At 45.9% G+C, this 15,890-nt stretch overlaps 1 protein-coding gene across 4 annotated transcripts in view; it reads left to right on the top strand.

The window, feature by feature from the left end:
• Positions 1-15,890, top strand: part of ABCC4 (ATP binding cassette subfamily C member 4) — a 370,199-nt gene that overhangs the window by 213,873 nt on the left and 140,436 nt on the right. For all 4 annotated transcript variants that reach the window (XM_053217139.1, XM_027065098.2, XM_053217143.1 and 1 more), the window contains 3 exons: positions 7,613-7,707; positions 7,906-7,992; positions 13,268-13,364. In XM_053217139.1, coding sequence (XP_053073114.1) covers positions 7,613-7,707; positions 7,906-7,992; positions 13,268-13,364 — 279 coding nt within the window. The remainder of the gene's footprint in view (positions 1-7,612; positions 7,708-7,905; positions 7,993-13,267; positions 13,365-15,890) is intronic.

Raw genomic sequence — 15,890 nt, 5'->3', positions numbered from 1 at the left:
CAGAGGCTGGGAGAGCATTCCTGAAAACAGGGGCATTAAACTTATTTTTAGCCCAAATAGATGTCACTTATTATAATAATGAGTAAATTATGTGATATATTTTTTTAAATGGAACAATTGAAGAAGGTGGGGTGTGGAGTATGCAATGAACGGAACACAGGCATTTTCTTTTCACCTTCCTCAAGCCTAACTCCTGATGCCCAGAGCAGATTCCGAAGAGCCAGGCCAGTGTTTGCCTGTATCTTTGCACAGCCTTGTTTTTCTGGTGATAGCTCAGCCCTGCCTTTCTACTCCCCACATTTGACCATCCCTGGAGAAAAGCACGTGTGTTGGGACAGTGGCTGCCATTCAGCGTTTTCCCCAGGGACTGATGCCTTTGCCACTGCCACATGGGATGACTGGACCAGTGTGTGGGCCACCTCTGGGGCACGTGGACTCTGGCGGGAAGGGCCCCTGCAAGGCGGGCTGTGCTGCGATTCTTGTATTCATGGTAGCATGTTGATAAACATGGACGGTTACCTATTCTGAGTGACACGGCATGTGGGGTCAGGGCCCCTTGTGCTCCTTCCCTCCTGGACAGAAAAGGAGGCCCGGCGTGGAGATGTAGTGAAGGGTGGAGTCCTGGCCCCAGCCTTGTCACTTCAGACACATCCTGTTACCTGTCTGGGCTTCTCCCATCTGCTCCAAGTGACGACAGTGGGTCTGAAGATTTCCAAGAAGTTTGGCTGCAGTTCTGAAATGCCATCCATGACTCTGTTTAGTGATTGGTAAGGGCTTTAGGAAACCACAGAACCACCTGATGAGTTACGAGATCTTTTGCTTTTCTCCTCTTGGAACCCATGTGTCAACGGATGGTCATAAGATGGCTACAGAGAGTTGTGGCGTCCTGGAATTATGTTGCCCGTAGATACAAAGACTGCATGTGTAGTAGAAAGGCCTTGGCCTTTGGAGAGAGACAGTCTCGAGAATTAACTTGGGATGTTAGTCCATTTCCTTATTAAATGGTGGGCATATGGGACTTCTGTTGAGACTAAGCAGACATGCCGGGTTTTTGAAAAATGGTAGTTATTGTTACAATTATAGTCCTTTTCTCTAAATTCGTATATACACATAAATATAATAGAGATTTCTCCTTACAGCTTCCCCTAAATCTGGAGGGAAAACAAAACAAAAAAGGGCAACATTTCTTATGTTATGTGTATATTACTAACAACTAGATGTGTTACACTAGATCTAATTGAAGTTTACTTAGGTCGTTGAGCAGATAATATTTCTGAAATAAAATAGGATATGAAGTAATCACATTTAGCAACATCCATTTAGACTGATGACATACTCAGAGCGACACTGTAGCAAGTTACAGAGTATAGTTTAGGGAACAGCTGGTTAAGTCCAAGGCCCTGGAGGCAGACAGTTGTGGATTGAGTCTCAGTCTATTTACCAGCTCTGTGATTCGGGTTACAAAGCTTGAGTTTCTTCGTCTATGAAATGGAGATGATCAACCTCATGTGGTATTTTTTAGGACGGAATGCAATAACTTTCTTAAAGCACCTGATTGCTAGGGACATAACAAGCATTCTATAAATGTTAGAATAGTGTTGAAGAGATACTGCCTCTTAATTAATAAAAGAGCAGCCAGTTTTGTGTAGAATCACCTCTATAAAATGTGACATGTTAGAAAAGAAGGTATTTGAGTATATAACTTCCATTATTTGAGGTGATATTTGTTATAGGTGCTCTAATGTAGTACGTTACATAAACCACCAACAAAGATAGTGTCTAACAGAAGATAAGCAATGTATCACATGACATTTGTCTGGCTATTTTACGTTGGAAGACTTTTTAGCATTTTTGGGTAATACATACTTGAAGGTGTAATATTGATAAATTCAAGGTTAGTATTTTCTCACATAGGTCACTCGAATTTATAAGCCTCTCTGGGGTGCTCACAGGCTTACAGTTTCTTCTATTTACTACATTTCTGCCAGCTTGGACATTTTCTTTTCTGATAACATTGACGGTTGTAAAATGATTATTGTTTTATCTTTAGTTTTTCATCTCTCACTTGAGATAGGAAATAAATAAGTACAAAAGGGATCTATAAGGCTAATCAAAATACGGAGACTAAGTTTATCGATACTTGTGTGTGTATAGAGAAGTCTTCAAGTCTTAATTTTGATATTATAAGTATACTTTTTATTTTAGATATACTTTAAAAAATGTCTTTATTTTTGAGAGATAAAGAGCACAAGGAGGGAAGAGGCAGAGAGAGAGAGAGACACAGAGAGTCCAAAGGAGGCTTGGAGCTGTCAGCACAGAGCTTGACGAGGGGCTCGAACTCATGAACTGTGAGATCATGACCTGAGCCGAAGTCAGACGCTTAACCAACTGAGCCACCCAGGTGCCCTTAAATATACTTTTAAATATATTTTTCAGTAACCACTTGGGGCAGCTTGATGAGGAAGGAAGAGTAAAAGGCTATGAATAGAGACAAACTTCATTCAGATTCCATCCATTCCATTTGGATGGCAGTCCTCAGACTGTTATGTAACCTCATCTCAGTTTCCCCATCTGTGAGGTGGGGCTAATTCTTTGCAGCTTGTGAGGATTAGAGATAATCACTGTCAGACAACTGGGCACCAGGCTTGGTGCATAAATCTTACCCTCTAGGAGCTGGGGAGATAAACCGTGCATGCGTGTACAAATTATGAAGCAGAATATGGTGGGCCCTTCCTGAGAAATCAAGGTCTTGGGAGTGTAGTAGAAAAAGGGTGAGTTCTGATTCAGGAAGCTCGAGGATGGTTGGGGAGCCGACAGGCCACGATAGGAAGGCCAATCATGGGAGAAATGTTAGGAACAAAGCCTCGGAACTCAGGCTGTTTGACTCGGGATCCAGCCCTCCTTTGCCCCCCAGGCCTCGAGTCTGGCTCTCCTAGACTGTCAACAGTCTGCTCAGTGGTATTTCTACTGAAGTCTCCACCATTGCCAGAGGGCACTCGACACAGGTTTTGGGCCTGGTGGCATCAACCCAGCATCGCTGTTTCTTGGCTTTCCTCTGGTCTTGTATGTGTGCTTTTTAGTGAAAACCATTACAGAGGAAAGAGTTGGTTAAATGTCACTGTGATGTAACTAACATTAGAATATCTTCTTCTCACTGGGAGATTGGGAGAATTTGAAATATTATGCTCAACTCAGGCTTTTCTCCTTTAACTGAAACAGAAAAATTATGGTTCCAAAATTAGCCTGACTCAGATTTCACTTCATAGTCTTTGAAATGTTGTCCCCACTCCCCTCCCCCATCCCCCCATCTGATGCTTGTCCATAGTTTGCAGAGTCAACAACACACTCAGAAATCCTACTACCGGGCTCAGAGAGCGTCTGTTCCGTATTCCCTAACTGTGCTAAGTGAAAGGGTGGATTTTAAGTGCCTTCTCTAGAAAATGGCTAAGATTGCTCTGCCACAGTCTGGTGCTATTTTAGAAGGAAAACAAAGCAATATAAAATCAAGGCATAAAAACCTAAGAACACTTTGCAAGGACTGTCAACAGTGACTTGGAGGCCAAGTAAACTGTGTGGGTGGGTGGAGGCTGGGAGCCTATCTCAAAATGGCCCACTGTTTTTAATGGAAAGCCAAAAGCAAGCGATGGTGTTGACTTCTGAGCTTAGCAAAAAAAACCCCATGTGAAATAGTGGATTTTCATGATTGAGCAGTTGCTGCCTTTCATTTACTGTAATCCACTTAGGCTCTGAGCATGCAGGGAATTCTGGGAGTCTTTGTATGCTGTCAGGGAACGGGTTAGGATGGGGTGCTCTCTCTCCCTTCTCCTTTTGGTGGTGTGCTTGGCATGTTTTGATTCACCCTGAGGGGTCCCGCTGTTGGTTTGATCAGAAAATCTGTATCAGCCACGAATAGCAGGTCATGATGATTTGTGTCCTTTTCCTACATATAGAAGGTGTTTGTCCACGGTTTTGATTGTCACGGCATCCTTGAGCTTAGCCATTCTTGTCTCTCTAGCACATCTTGTAGAAGAGGAAAAAGAGGCTTAGGGAGATCAGTGGACATGCTTGTCATGGACATTCCAGCATGCCGCTTGCTTTCTCCCAGATTTGCCAAAGTTAGAGACGAAGAGATGAGGGTTTATCCGTAGAAAGTGTTGCTGTGTATCCTAAGTCTATGCTTGAGAGGTGTGGTAGGTAACCAGCAAACTCCCCCACACTCTGCTTGTCGATGCTAGGACCTGTTTAGTGACAATTACAAGCCATCTAAATAAAGGTTTCTAATACAAGGTAATTAAACCTGTTACTCTGTCCTTTAGGGGATGTTCTTATTACTCCCTTTTTTTTTCTCCAGGTACTATGATTGGTTCATTTCTTTCTTTCTTTCTTTTTTTTTTTTAAATATAATTTATTGACAAATTGGTTTCCATACAACATCCAGTGCTCATCCCAACAGTGCCCTCCTCAGTGCCCATCACCCACCTTCCCCTCTTTCCCAACCCCCATCAACCCTCAGTTTGTTCTCAGTATCCAAGAGTCTCTTATGGTTTGCCTCCCTCCCTCTTTGTAACTTTTTTTCCCCCTTTCCCCTCCCTCATGGTCTCCTGTTAAGTTTCTCAAGATCCACCTATGAGTGAAAACATGTGTCTTTCTCTGACTTATTTCACTTAGCATAATACCTTCCAGTTCCATCCATGTTGCTGCAAATGGCCGGATTTCATTCTTTCTCATTGCCAAGTAGTATTCCATTGTGTACATAAACCACAACCTCTTTATGCATTCATCAGTTGATGGACATTTAGGCTCTTTCCATAATTTGGCTATTGTTGAAAGCGCTGCTATAAACATTGGGGTACATATGCCCCTATGCTTCAGCACTGCTGTATCCCTTGGGCAAATTCCCAATGGTGCTATTGCTGGGTTGTAGGGTAGATCTATTTTTAATTTGTTGAGGAATCTCCACACTGTTTTCCAGAGAGGCTGCACCAGTTGGCATTCCCACCAACAGTGCGAGAGGGTTCCCGTTTCTCCACATCCTCACCAGCATCTGTAGTCTCCTGATTTGTTCATTTTAGCCACTCTGACTGGTGTGAGGTGATATCTGAGTGTGGTTTTGATTTGTATTTCCTTGATGAGGAGTGACGTTGAGCATCTTTTCATGTGCCTGTTGGCCATCTGTATGTCTTCTTTAGAGAAGTGTCTATTCATGTTTTCTGCCCATTTCTTTACTGGATTATTTGTTTTTTGGGTGTAGAGTTTGGTGATCTCTTTATAGATTTTGGATACTAGCCCTTTGTCCGATATGTCATTTGCAAATATCTTTTCCCATTCTGTCTGCCTTTTAGTTTTGTTAATTATTTCCTTTGCAGGGCAGAAGCTTTTTATCTTGATGAGGTCCCAATAGTTCATTTTTGCTTTTAACTCCCTTGCCTTGGGAGATGTGTCGAGTAAGAAATTGCTGCGGCTGAAGTCAAAGAGGTTTTCCCTTGCTTTCTCCTCTAGGGTTTTGATGGTTTCCTGTCTCACGTTCAGGTCCTTTATCCATTTTGAGTTTATTTCTTAAATAATATTCATATATAACTTGATAGATTCCCAGATCTTCACATGAAAGCATGAAGCTTCTTCTTAGCTTTGAGTTCCACCTGGCTTGTGTGGAACAAGCATCTACTTAATTCAGCTGATCACCTCCGTGTCTCTTGAACACTTCCCTTTTGTTTTTCCTTTCCAGACTACTCTTCTCGTTTCTTGTACAGATCTCGTGAGTCACTCTATCACCATGCCTTGAATGTGAAGACAAGGGGGCTGCCTGGGTGGCTCATTCGGTTAAGTGTCCGACTCTTGGTTTCGGCTCAGGTCATGATCTCACAGTTTGTGAGACTGAGCCCCGCGTCAGGCTCTGTGCTGTCAGCATTTTTAAAGCGAATAAACCTAAAAAAAATGTGACGGGGTGCCTGGGTGGTTCAGTTGTTTAAGTGTCCCAACTTCAGCTCAGGTCATGATCTCATGGTTCACGGGTTCAAGCCCTGCACTGGGCTCTGTGCTGACAGTGGGAAGCCTGCTTGGGATTCTCTCTCCTTCTATCTCTGTCCTTCCCCTGCTTATGGTCTCTCTAAATAAATAAATAAATAAATAAATAAATAAATAAATAAACAAACTTAAGTAGAAGACAAGGGTCAGGTGTTAACCTTCTCTGAGGGTGGGAGGCTGAGGTCGAGATCAGCAAACTGGCTGGTTAAGACACACTTGTTCTTTTAGGGGCGCCTGGGTGGCTCAGTCAACTAAGTGTCCGACTTTGGCTCAGGTCATGATCTTATGGTTCGTGAGTCTGAGCCCTGTGTCAGGTTCTGTGCTGACAGCTCAGAGCCTGGAGCTTTCTTCAGATTCTGTGTCTCCCTCTTTCTCTGCCCCTCCCCTGTTCATACTCTCTCTCAAAAATAAGTAAACATTAAACAAATTAAAAAAAAAAACCCACACTTGTTCTTTGACAAAGGAAGTCCCATGGCTTTCCAAGTCATGTGTGTGCCACCAGCTTGCACAAGTAGCCCTTGGCATAGACCTCCAGACTTGCACATCCAGCTGCAACCTGATGTCCTCCGTAGGCATCTTGGCTTGCCCATAACCACGATCTCAAGTTGCATCTGCTGTCTTGCCCAGCTTAGTAGCCGGTGAGGCAGTTCTTCCCCTTTCTCACGTGGAGGACGATACATCGCTCCTCTTCTGCCACCACGACCCCACCCCTTCATCAACAGGTGTTACAGGCTCGACCTTTGAAATTTGCCCGGAACCTGACCACTGCTCTCCATTTCTGCTGTTCTCACTCTGGTTCCAGCCACAGCGTGCTCTCACCTACGTTCTTGCAGAACCCTCCTGATGTGTGCCCTGCCTTCACCGGATGCCCATACCATCTCTTTTCCACAGAGAGGCAAGAGGGATTTCTCAAAAACCTAAGCCAGGTCATGTCCTCCTCCCCATTTCACTGGGAGTGAAACATGCCCCCCGCCCCCTTACCTCTGCCCTTGCTCTCCCCATTCTTTTCTCACTCTGTCTAGCTCTGCTGGCCTGCCTGCTAGTCCTCCAACACCTTGGGCACCCATCTGCCCCACGGCCTTTGCGCTTGCTTGTTCCTGCACATGGACTGCTTTTCAGTTTCTGCAGGTGCACTTATCTGTGAAAGCCCCTCTGATCAGAGACCTTCCTGACCCCCATGTAGGATGCACTTCCCCTGCCCCTCTCCCCCTGAGCCGCCTTCCTTTTTCTTCTTAGGACTTGCACTCATGCTAATTTTTCATATTGTCAGTCTCCCTCCACGGAAACTCAAGGGACTGTCTTCCTACAACCAAATTCATTGTGCCCAGAACAATGCCAGACATACAGTCGATGTTCAATAAAACATCTGTTAAAATGGTGAAATGCATAAATACTGTGGGGAAAAGCTGCCGAATGAAAACAAAAAGCCCTGAGTTTGTTGGAAAGGTTCAGGGTTACAATTCTGCCTCTTTGAAATATCATCTATTGTAGTTGATCCCATACGCGTATGAAGAACCGGTGCTGAAAGTCTAGGACGACAGGAGGATATATTTTACATCGTTTTCTTCTTCTTTGTGTCTCCGTGCAGGATTTGCAGCTTTTGGAGGACGGAGATCTGACCGTGATAGGCGATCGGGGAGCCACACTGAGCGGGGGGCAGAAGGCCCGGGTCAACCTTGCGAGGTAATCGCGGTTCGGTTGCCCTCCCGCGGCTGCGCGGGGTGGGGGGCGCAGTGGGAAGCACGAATCTCGCGTTATTACGGCGGCTCTCCGCGTGAACGCGACCCGAGTTGTTGCTGAACGCCGTGGGGCCTTGGAGAGGAGGGGGTGGGGTTAGGGGTGTGGGGCGTTCTCCCGGCTGACGGCGCTTTATGTTTCTAGAGCAGTGTACCAGGACGCAGACGTCTACCTCCTGGACGATCCTCTCAGCGCCGTGGATGCAGAAGTGGGCAGGCACTTGTTTGAACTGTGAGTTTGCCTGCTCCGGTCACTTCTGCTAAGAACCGCGTGGGGTTTGGGGAAGAGGGCTCGGGAAAGCCTGGACGCCTCGGTAGACTCCGCTGCTTCTGCTCTGGCGGCCGTCTTTCTCCTCCCTTCCCTCCACAGACGATCCGTTTTAGAGACATTTTCGGGGAGCAAGGGGGAAGATGCATACGGTGTTTACTGCGTCGGGGGCGGGGCGGTGAGTGGAGAACAGGCTTTAGGGGGTTAAGAAATAGATGGCAGATTTCCCCTTGCTACTTGTAGGTGATAAACAAGACGTTGTTGGTGGAAAAAGGAGAATGCTGGACGGTTTTCTGAATTGAAGAATGGGGCTCGGTAACGTGGTGCTTGGCTGCCAGGTTCTTTTCCTTCATCATTTTTGTTGATGGCACATTTAGAAGTGCAGTTTGCTGGTTTGTGCTAATTATCCCGTAGGTTAGGAAGTACTTGGTAAAGTCTAGAATAGTTTAAGAATGACTTATCCCGTATCACAGGATGGTTTCAATAATTGAGTGTTGCTTCATGGATTCTTAAAATTAATAGGTAAGGGCCCCCACATGTAGGGGTAACTTGAATTTGAAACTAGATACCCAGAATCTAGCTTATCTCCTGGCTCTCACTTTGTGTTTCGGGAATTGGTTTTCATCGGCTCTTGCTCAGTCGTGAAACCACTGATGTAAGTACTGGAAGCTAACATACGTGACTGATGCTTCCTGTGGACTGAGTGTAGACTGGTGTATGCAGAAGCATCGTGAGCTCACTCTTGCTAAAACGGCATCCAGATCTACCCCACAGTTAGCTTACTGTTATTAAAGCCGGTGAGCACTTTCAAGTGCATTTCCTGAAGCCCTAATGTGTGCACGGAGGTAGAGGTTCTTTTAAATGATGTTGAAAGTCCAGACCAGGGTGTCGGCCCCTTTGTTTCTCCTGAGACCTCTCTCCATGGCTGGCTGATGGCCGCCCCCTTGCTGTGTCCTCACACGGCCCCTCCTCTGTGCACGTGCACCCACGGTGTCTTTCTCCTTATGTCCTAATCTCTTCTAAGGACACCAGTCAGATTGGATAAGGACCCGTCATCAAGGCCTCATTTTCACTTAATTACCCCTTGAAGGCCCTGTCACCAAATTCTAAAGTATTGGGGGCTTAAGGCATCAACATGTGAATTTTGGGGAGGACACAGTTCATTTACAACAAGTCCCAAGTAGCAAAGTAAAGAGATTCTAGCAGAGAGAGCAGTGTGAGGCAGTTCTGGGTTTGGATACGAGGAGCTGGGACTCCGTGTCCCCTGAGTGTGGGTTCCTGTCATTTCTCCCCTAGAGCGTGTATGTACCAAGTGTTTCGTTTTGGGATGATGACAAGTTCTGGAAATGGGTGGTGGTGATGGTTGCACAACGGTGTGAGTGTCCGTAATGCTGCTGAGCTCTATGCTTAAAGATGGTTAAAATCGTAGATCTTCTATTTATTTTACTGTAATTAAAGAAAAAAAGAAGCATGGCAGCATTGAATTTTTCAGAATGCAGAGAGCCGAGCAGCTGATACCTGACATGGCCTCCAGCTCTTTGATCCGACCTCCTTGCCCATCCCTTCCTGATCGCCACTGGATGAATTTTCCCTTAGGGAAGTGCCTTGTGGCTTGTTAGTGAGTTCGGTGACAGAGATTCCAACCCCCTCCCTGGGTGGCATCAGGAGTAGCCCAGCCTCCCTGTCCCCAGTGCCCCCCCACCCCCGGACTCACAAATGTGTCTCCCCAACCTGGGCGGGGGGTGGGTATTGCGCACAAGCTCTCTATCGCTGTAAGAACAGTTTCCGCTGGCCATTGAGTTTGTGTCACTTGGGAGGGGAGCAGATGACCTTCTAATTGCCAAGTATCAGTGTGCTTATCACAGAAACTCTCCCAGGTTCTTCTTTGAACCCAGGAGGTATTTATAAAGTCCTCTCTCACCTTTCGGGTTTAATGGCTTTGGATATACACTTGATAGAAGCAAGCTTGTTAAAATTGTTGTTTGCTAATCAGAACCACGTTCTTTGGGGAAACTTAGGGCAGGGAGCACGAATGCAATTTAGGAAATCACTCAGCAGCAGCTGGAGAATGTTCTCAACGAGCTAGAAAATTGGACTGAACAATATACTATGAAAGATGGCGGTTGTGTTGAAGCTCAGAGATGTGAAGTGTTTTGTATTAAAAGTGAATGAGTTACACTTCTACTTGCCATTAGCAGTTTACTTCGGTCGTGAATATATATCCAAGGTTATTAAGGTTTGCGAGTCTTACAACTATATGCTGTAAACATCGACGTGGATTCTATCACATGTGGAAGGTTGGAGGCCCTCGGGTGAACAGAAGCGCATGTAACCTGTTGGAGCGGTGGATCCTGTCTTATTTTAGAGAGCCCCATATCCCTAGACCCTCACTTCTGCGTAATCAGTTCGAGTCTGTCCTAACTGGATCTGCCCCCCTACTGCCTACTCTGTTCACCTTTGCCGCCTCAGGCCTCCACGGACCCCCTTCATGCTCAGGGCGCAGCTCAGCATCCTCAAGTGGCAAAAAAGATTCTTTGCAGTCTGACCCATTTGCATTTCCAGCACTTCCTCACGCAAACTCCCTACTCCGGCCACGCTGGCTCTCGTGCAGTGCCCTGAATGAGCTGTGTCCCTTCCTCCTATCTGCCTGTCTGTACAGATCCTGTTCCTTCTGTCCGGGAGCCTGGGGGCCAGTGTGCCAGGACAAAGAAGATGCCGCTGCCACCTTTCCCTCCTGTTTCTCCAGGGGGTGGCCTGTGCCCTTTCATCTTCCCACAGCCCTCAGTGGGCTGTACTTGAGCACTGATGAGTCCCCCCTACCCCTGACTCACTGTGAATGCACGAAGGCACCTTTGCGCAGCAGGTTTCTCTCCCAGAGCCGCTGCACCTGCTGTACCTTCTTCCAGGAATGTTTCCCCCAGATATGCTCATGGTCCGTGTGTCCCCTACATCCAAGATTGCAGCCCTCACCTTGCTTTTTCCTCATAGCATACATCACGACCCAAGAGTGCACTTTCTGTATTTATTTAATGTGCCTCCCTCTTCACAGTGTTGTCTGTTTTCTTGACCTGTAGATGTCCTTGGCACTTAGAGTGCCTGGTACCTCAACAGAGGTCTGTCGATTGAATGAATGAGGGTAGTGACTGTCTTATTTGTATCCCCTCTACCACAGTACATGTGCCCTCTTAACACAGCCCTTACACAGGATAAAGGTTAAATAACTTGTTACTGATCCTTCATTTTTTTTTTTTAATGGCATGGCTTAGAAATTTTTACTGTTAAAAATTTGGCAAGTAGAGTATTTTCCTAGAGATTTTGATTAAAAAACATAATTTAGAAAAATTTAGAGCCATCACCTGATAACATCATTGTAATTCTCTTTATTTTATTTTATTTTATTTTATTTTTTTAAAATATATATATTTTTTTAACGTTTATTTATTTTTGGGACAGAGAGAGACAGAGCATGAATGGGGGAGGGGCAGAGAGAGAGGGAGACACACAGAATCGGAAGCAGGCTCCGGGCTCTGAGCCATCAGCCCAGAGCCCAGAGCCTGACGTGGGGCTTGAACTCACGGACTTCACCTGAGGTGAAGTCGGACGCTTAACCGACTGAGCCACCCAGGTGCCCCTGTAATTCTCTTTATATTTCCTCGTGTTTGGTGGAATGTTAGGAAGAAAACATTTTAAAAGTTTTGCATTGGCCCATCTTGGATGCAGCAACCCATCAGATGTGGTGGTTAACATCTGTCTTCAGGGATTGCCAGCAGGGAATTTTGAATTAAGAAGTAACAGTTCCCTTAAACACACTAAGCCTGAAGAGGGGTTTACTCGCTCAGGAAACTTAGGAATAAAAGCCACACCAAGACCTTTCAAAAGGGAAACATTAATCCTCCTGGATGTAAAGAATGGAATAATAGTATATATACCTACATCCTGGGGTCTTGCTTCTGATCTCAGGTCCAGTCTCAGAAGTGTCCCCTGAGGACTTTTCTGTCCTGAGTCCAAACCAAAGGGCCACTTGTGGGTTAGGGAAGGTGGAGAATGGACCTAACATTGACTGAGTGGATTAGTGTTCTTAGAACATACCTATGGGTTGTCATCAGCCTTATTTTGAGATGAAGGAACTGAGGTTCACAGAGAGGTCCGTTAGCTCATCTGACATCGCCAGGCTAGTAAGAGGGATTTGAACTGCAGTCTGGGTGCCTGCAGAACTCTTGATCTGACCTACATCAGCAGGTTGAGTTGGGGTCCACGTTCCTGAGATTTTCTGTGCAAGGGGCTCTGTCACCCAGAGCATATGCCTAGGGCCCTGCCTCTGGTCAGATGGCCCCATCTCAGGCTATGTGCTGACCTGGACCGGTTGTGGACCATGGTGGGGTACAGGCTGGAGTGCAGTTCCTAGGGGTGTGCATTTAAAACGAGGAGCACTTTGAGGAGTTACTGTAAAAAACCTACTTGAGTGCTGATGGGGCTCTTGGCTAAGAGGACTGGTGTGTCCTTTGAGCTGTTGAATGATTTCCACTATGATTTCGGCCCCTTGGATTCTCTTCTTTCGTATTCATATTCAGAAGGTTTTCAGTCCGACTGAAAGATGGTTTAGTGTTCTGGATGGGACTGTGGGGATATTGTAAACACTAATTGAGGACATGCTAGTCTTTGTTTTCTAATAGTATTTAGGAAGTGTTTCTAGAAAGTGTCTAGAAAATGCACTTTGGGAAGAAGGTTACTGAGAATTTAAGATTTTTTTTTTTGGTTAATATTACATCATAAATCAATTACCTAGCAAACTAAGAAAAATGTACATTTTTGTATAACTTAGATCCCTCCTTCACCCAGTCATACACAGGGATGAAACACTAGTATTTTCATTCAGTCCGCTTTTGGAATCTCACTATTGCTCAATTGTTTTTTCACCATGAAATATATAAATAATTGTTAAGCTGAGTTTTAGGGGGGAAAATGTTAGTTAGCTCTTGGCGTCTCCTTCACTGGACTGCTTTTTGGAATTTCTTAGCAGAACTAGACTCAAGTTGGTGGATAAATTCGAGGACCTCGTTAGGTTCCCAGTGATTTACAGTTGTATTTGATTTGTATCTGTATTTATATTGGTTTTTAAACTACAAATCTTTGACTAGTGTGTTGTCTTTATCTCTATGTGTTTTGAAAATGTGTGTTTTCCAATTTGGAGCACCCCCATTAACGTGGTTTTTGCTTACTGTACCTTTTATATTTATAGGTGTATTTGTCAAACCTTACACGAGAAGATCACAGTCTTAGTGACTCATCAGTTGCAGTACCTAAAAGCTGCAAGTCAGATTCTGATATTGAAAGATGTAAGTAATTTCTAGACATCTGTGGGACTTGCTAGCACTCAGGTGTGTTGAAGGTGAAACCTCCCAGCAGGTCTCTTCTCAGGTTTGTGCCAAACTCCCTCTCCTTCCTTCGTTTTGTACCCTGTCCTGCCCAGAGCTGGTATTCCTGCTTTTAGGCATGAATCCAGACATGTAGAAATGGAACTGTTCCGCTCTAGGCCATATTACCCTAAATATATAAAATTGGTGCCTCAGAGTTCTAAATTATAACTGTTCTAGTAAAATTGCTTGGGATAGTGATGCTGTTTTATTTAGAACTTTTGTTTTCCTCTTCTTCCACGTAAATCAAAGTGTATTATTTGAAAATTAGGGAGACTGAGACATACTCGTTTCTATTTGTCTTCTGCAGTTTAGCCAAAGAGCGTCTTCCATTAGTGACAGAAGCGTGGTTGGAAAGCTGAGCGCCCCTGGTCGAGACATGCAGTCCTGCGTGTAGCCAGTTGCTAGTCTCCTGGCATAGGGTCCTATGTGTGCCCCATATGTGTGAGAGCCGGGGCGGTGATAAGTAAAAGTCCCTGCCATCATGGGGCTTCCATTCTTGTGGGGGCAGGGGTAATGTATGGGGCAGGGGGCGGCGCATACCATGACTGCCTCCCCAGGGAGCTGGTGCCTCAGGGGACCTAAGTGACATGAAGGTGCTGGCCGTGCAGTCACCTGGGGGAGGGGGGTTGAGGCAGGGGGTCCAGCGGCGGGGTCCTAAGGAAGGAACTGACCTGGCATGTTGTAAGAATGTCCGGAAGACCCGTGTGTCTGAGGCACTGTGGGCGAGAGAGTGTGAGGGAGGTGGGCTCAGAGCAGTGGGGGGCTGGCCCGGAAGTGGGTTGGAAGCCATTGGATAGATCAGAGCAGAGGGGTGATGTGGTCTGATGCATGGTTTTAAAAGATCCCTCTTGGGGCACCTGGGTGGCTCATTTGGCTAAGTGACTTCGGCTCGGGTCATGATCTCACAGTTCGTGAGTTCAAGCTTTGCATCAGGTTCTGTGCTGACTGCTCAGAGCCTGGAGCCTGCTTCAGATTCTGTGTCTCCCTCTCTCTCTGCCCCACACCTGCTTGCACTCTTTCTCTCTGTCTCTCAAAAATGAATAAAGGTTAAAATAATTTTTAAAAGACCTCTCTTGATGTTTGCTGGAGGGGCAACAGCAGAAGCAATTAGAAGTCTCAGTAAAGTTCAGAAGACGGAATCATGGGCTCAGATTAGTGTATCAGTTTCTGGAGCTGCCATAACAAATTACCACACATTGCATGGATTAAGTAACAGAAGTCTATCATCATCACCCTTCTGGAGCCTACCAGTCCAAAATCAAGGTGCTGGCAGGGCCATGCTCTTGTGAAGGCTCTTGTGGGGAATCCTTCATCACCTCTTCCAGCCACTGGTGTTAGCCAGCTGTCCTTGGTGTTCTCGGCTTGCCACTGCAACACTGTGGTCTCTGCCTCTCTTGTCACATGGTGTTCACCGGGTCTGAGTCTTTCCTCTTAGAAGGACGTCGGTCATACTGGATTTGGGGTCCATCCTACTCCAGCATGACTTCAGCTTGATCACATCTACAAAGATCCTATTCAATATTAGGTCACATTCGTAGGTATTGTGTTTGGGCCTTGAATGTGTCTTTCTGGTGCCATCATTCAACCCCCAAGAGCTAGCATGGGTCCCAGGGTGGGGGTTACTGAGAATTTTCCAGGCTTAGTAGTTGTTTGATGTTTCACTCCTTGGCTTGTTTACCTCTGAGCCTCAGCACCTCGGTCATGAACCCTGGTCTGCTCCAGCTGGCCCTCGCTCAGATCCTCACGACATCAGATGAAATTCTGCCCTAAGAAAGATGACGAGAGTGCAGAGTGTCTGCCTCTTGGGAGCAGTTACCTGTGTCGACTCCTGCAGTCCTCTGGGAATAGGACGCTCCGATTCCCCGAACTGGAAAACATTTAGTTTCATGTGCAGAGGGGATGATGGAGTCAGGTAAAACCCCAGCGTTGGTGGGGTTATGAATATAGAACCAACAGCCTATTTAGCCAGAGTCTGGATGTTTCGGGGTCCCCTTACTGTTTTTTTCTGAGGACATTACTCCCAACTTTACTACTATCAGAGCAAACCGTTTGTCCACCAGTGAGCTCTGCTGGGTGAGTTGTTTATTTTTATTTATTTATTTATTTAAAAAAAAAAAATTTTTTTTTTTTTTTTACCGTTTATTTATTTTTGAGACAGAGAGAGAGCATGAACGGGGGAGGGTCAGAGAGAGAGGGAGACACAGAATCCGAAACAGGCTCCAGGCTCTGAGCAGTCAGCACAGAGCCCGACGCGGGCTCGAACTCACAGTGAGATCGTGACCTGAGCTGAAGTCGGACGCTTAACTGACTGAGCCACCCAGGCGCCCCTGAGTTGTTTATTTTTGAGAGACAGAGCATGAGTGGTGGAGGGGCAGAGAGAGGGAGACACAGAATCCGAAGCAACCTCCAGGTTCCCAGCTATCAGCACAGAGCCTGATGTGGAGC

This window comes from Acinonyx jubatus, chromosome A1, assembly GCF_027475565.1.
Source record: "Acinonyx jubatus isolate Ajub_Pintada_27869175 chromosome A1, VMU_Ajub_asm_v1.0, whole genome shotgun sequence".
In the NCBI taxonomy this organism is placed as follows: domain Eukaryota; kingdom Metazoa; phylum Chordata; class Mammalia; order Carnivora; family Felidae; genus Acinonyx; species Acinonyx jubatus.
Note: the sequence above shows the minus strand (reverse complement) of the source record. Positions and strands in the feature narration are given on the sequence as shown.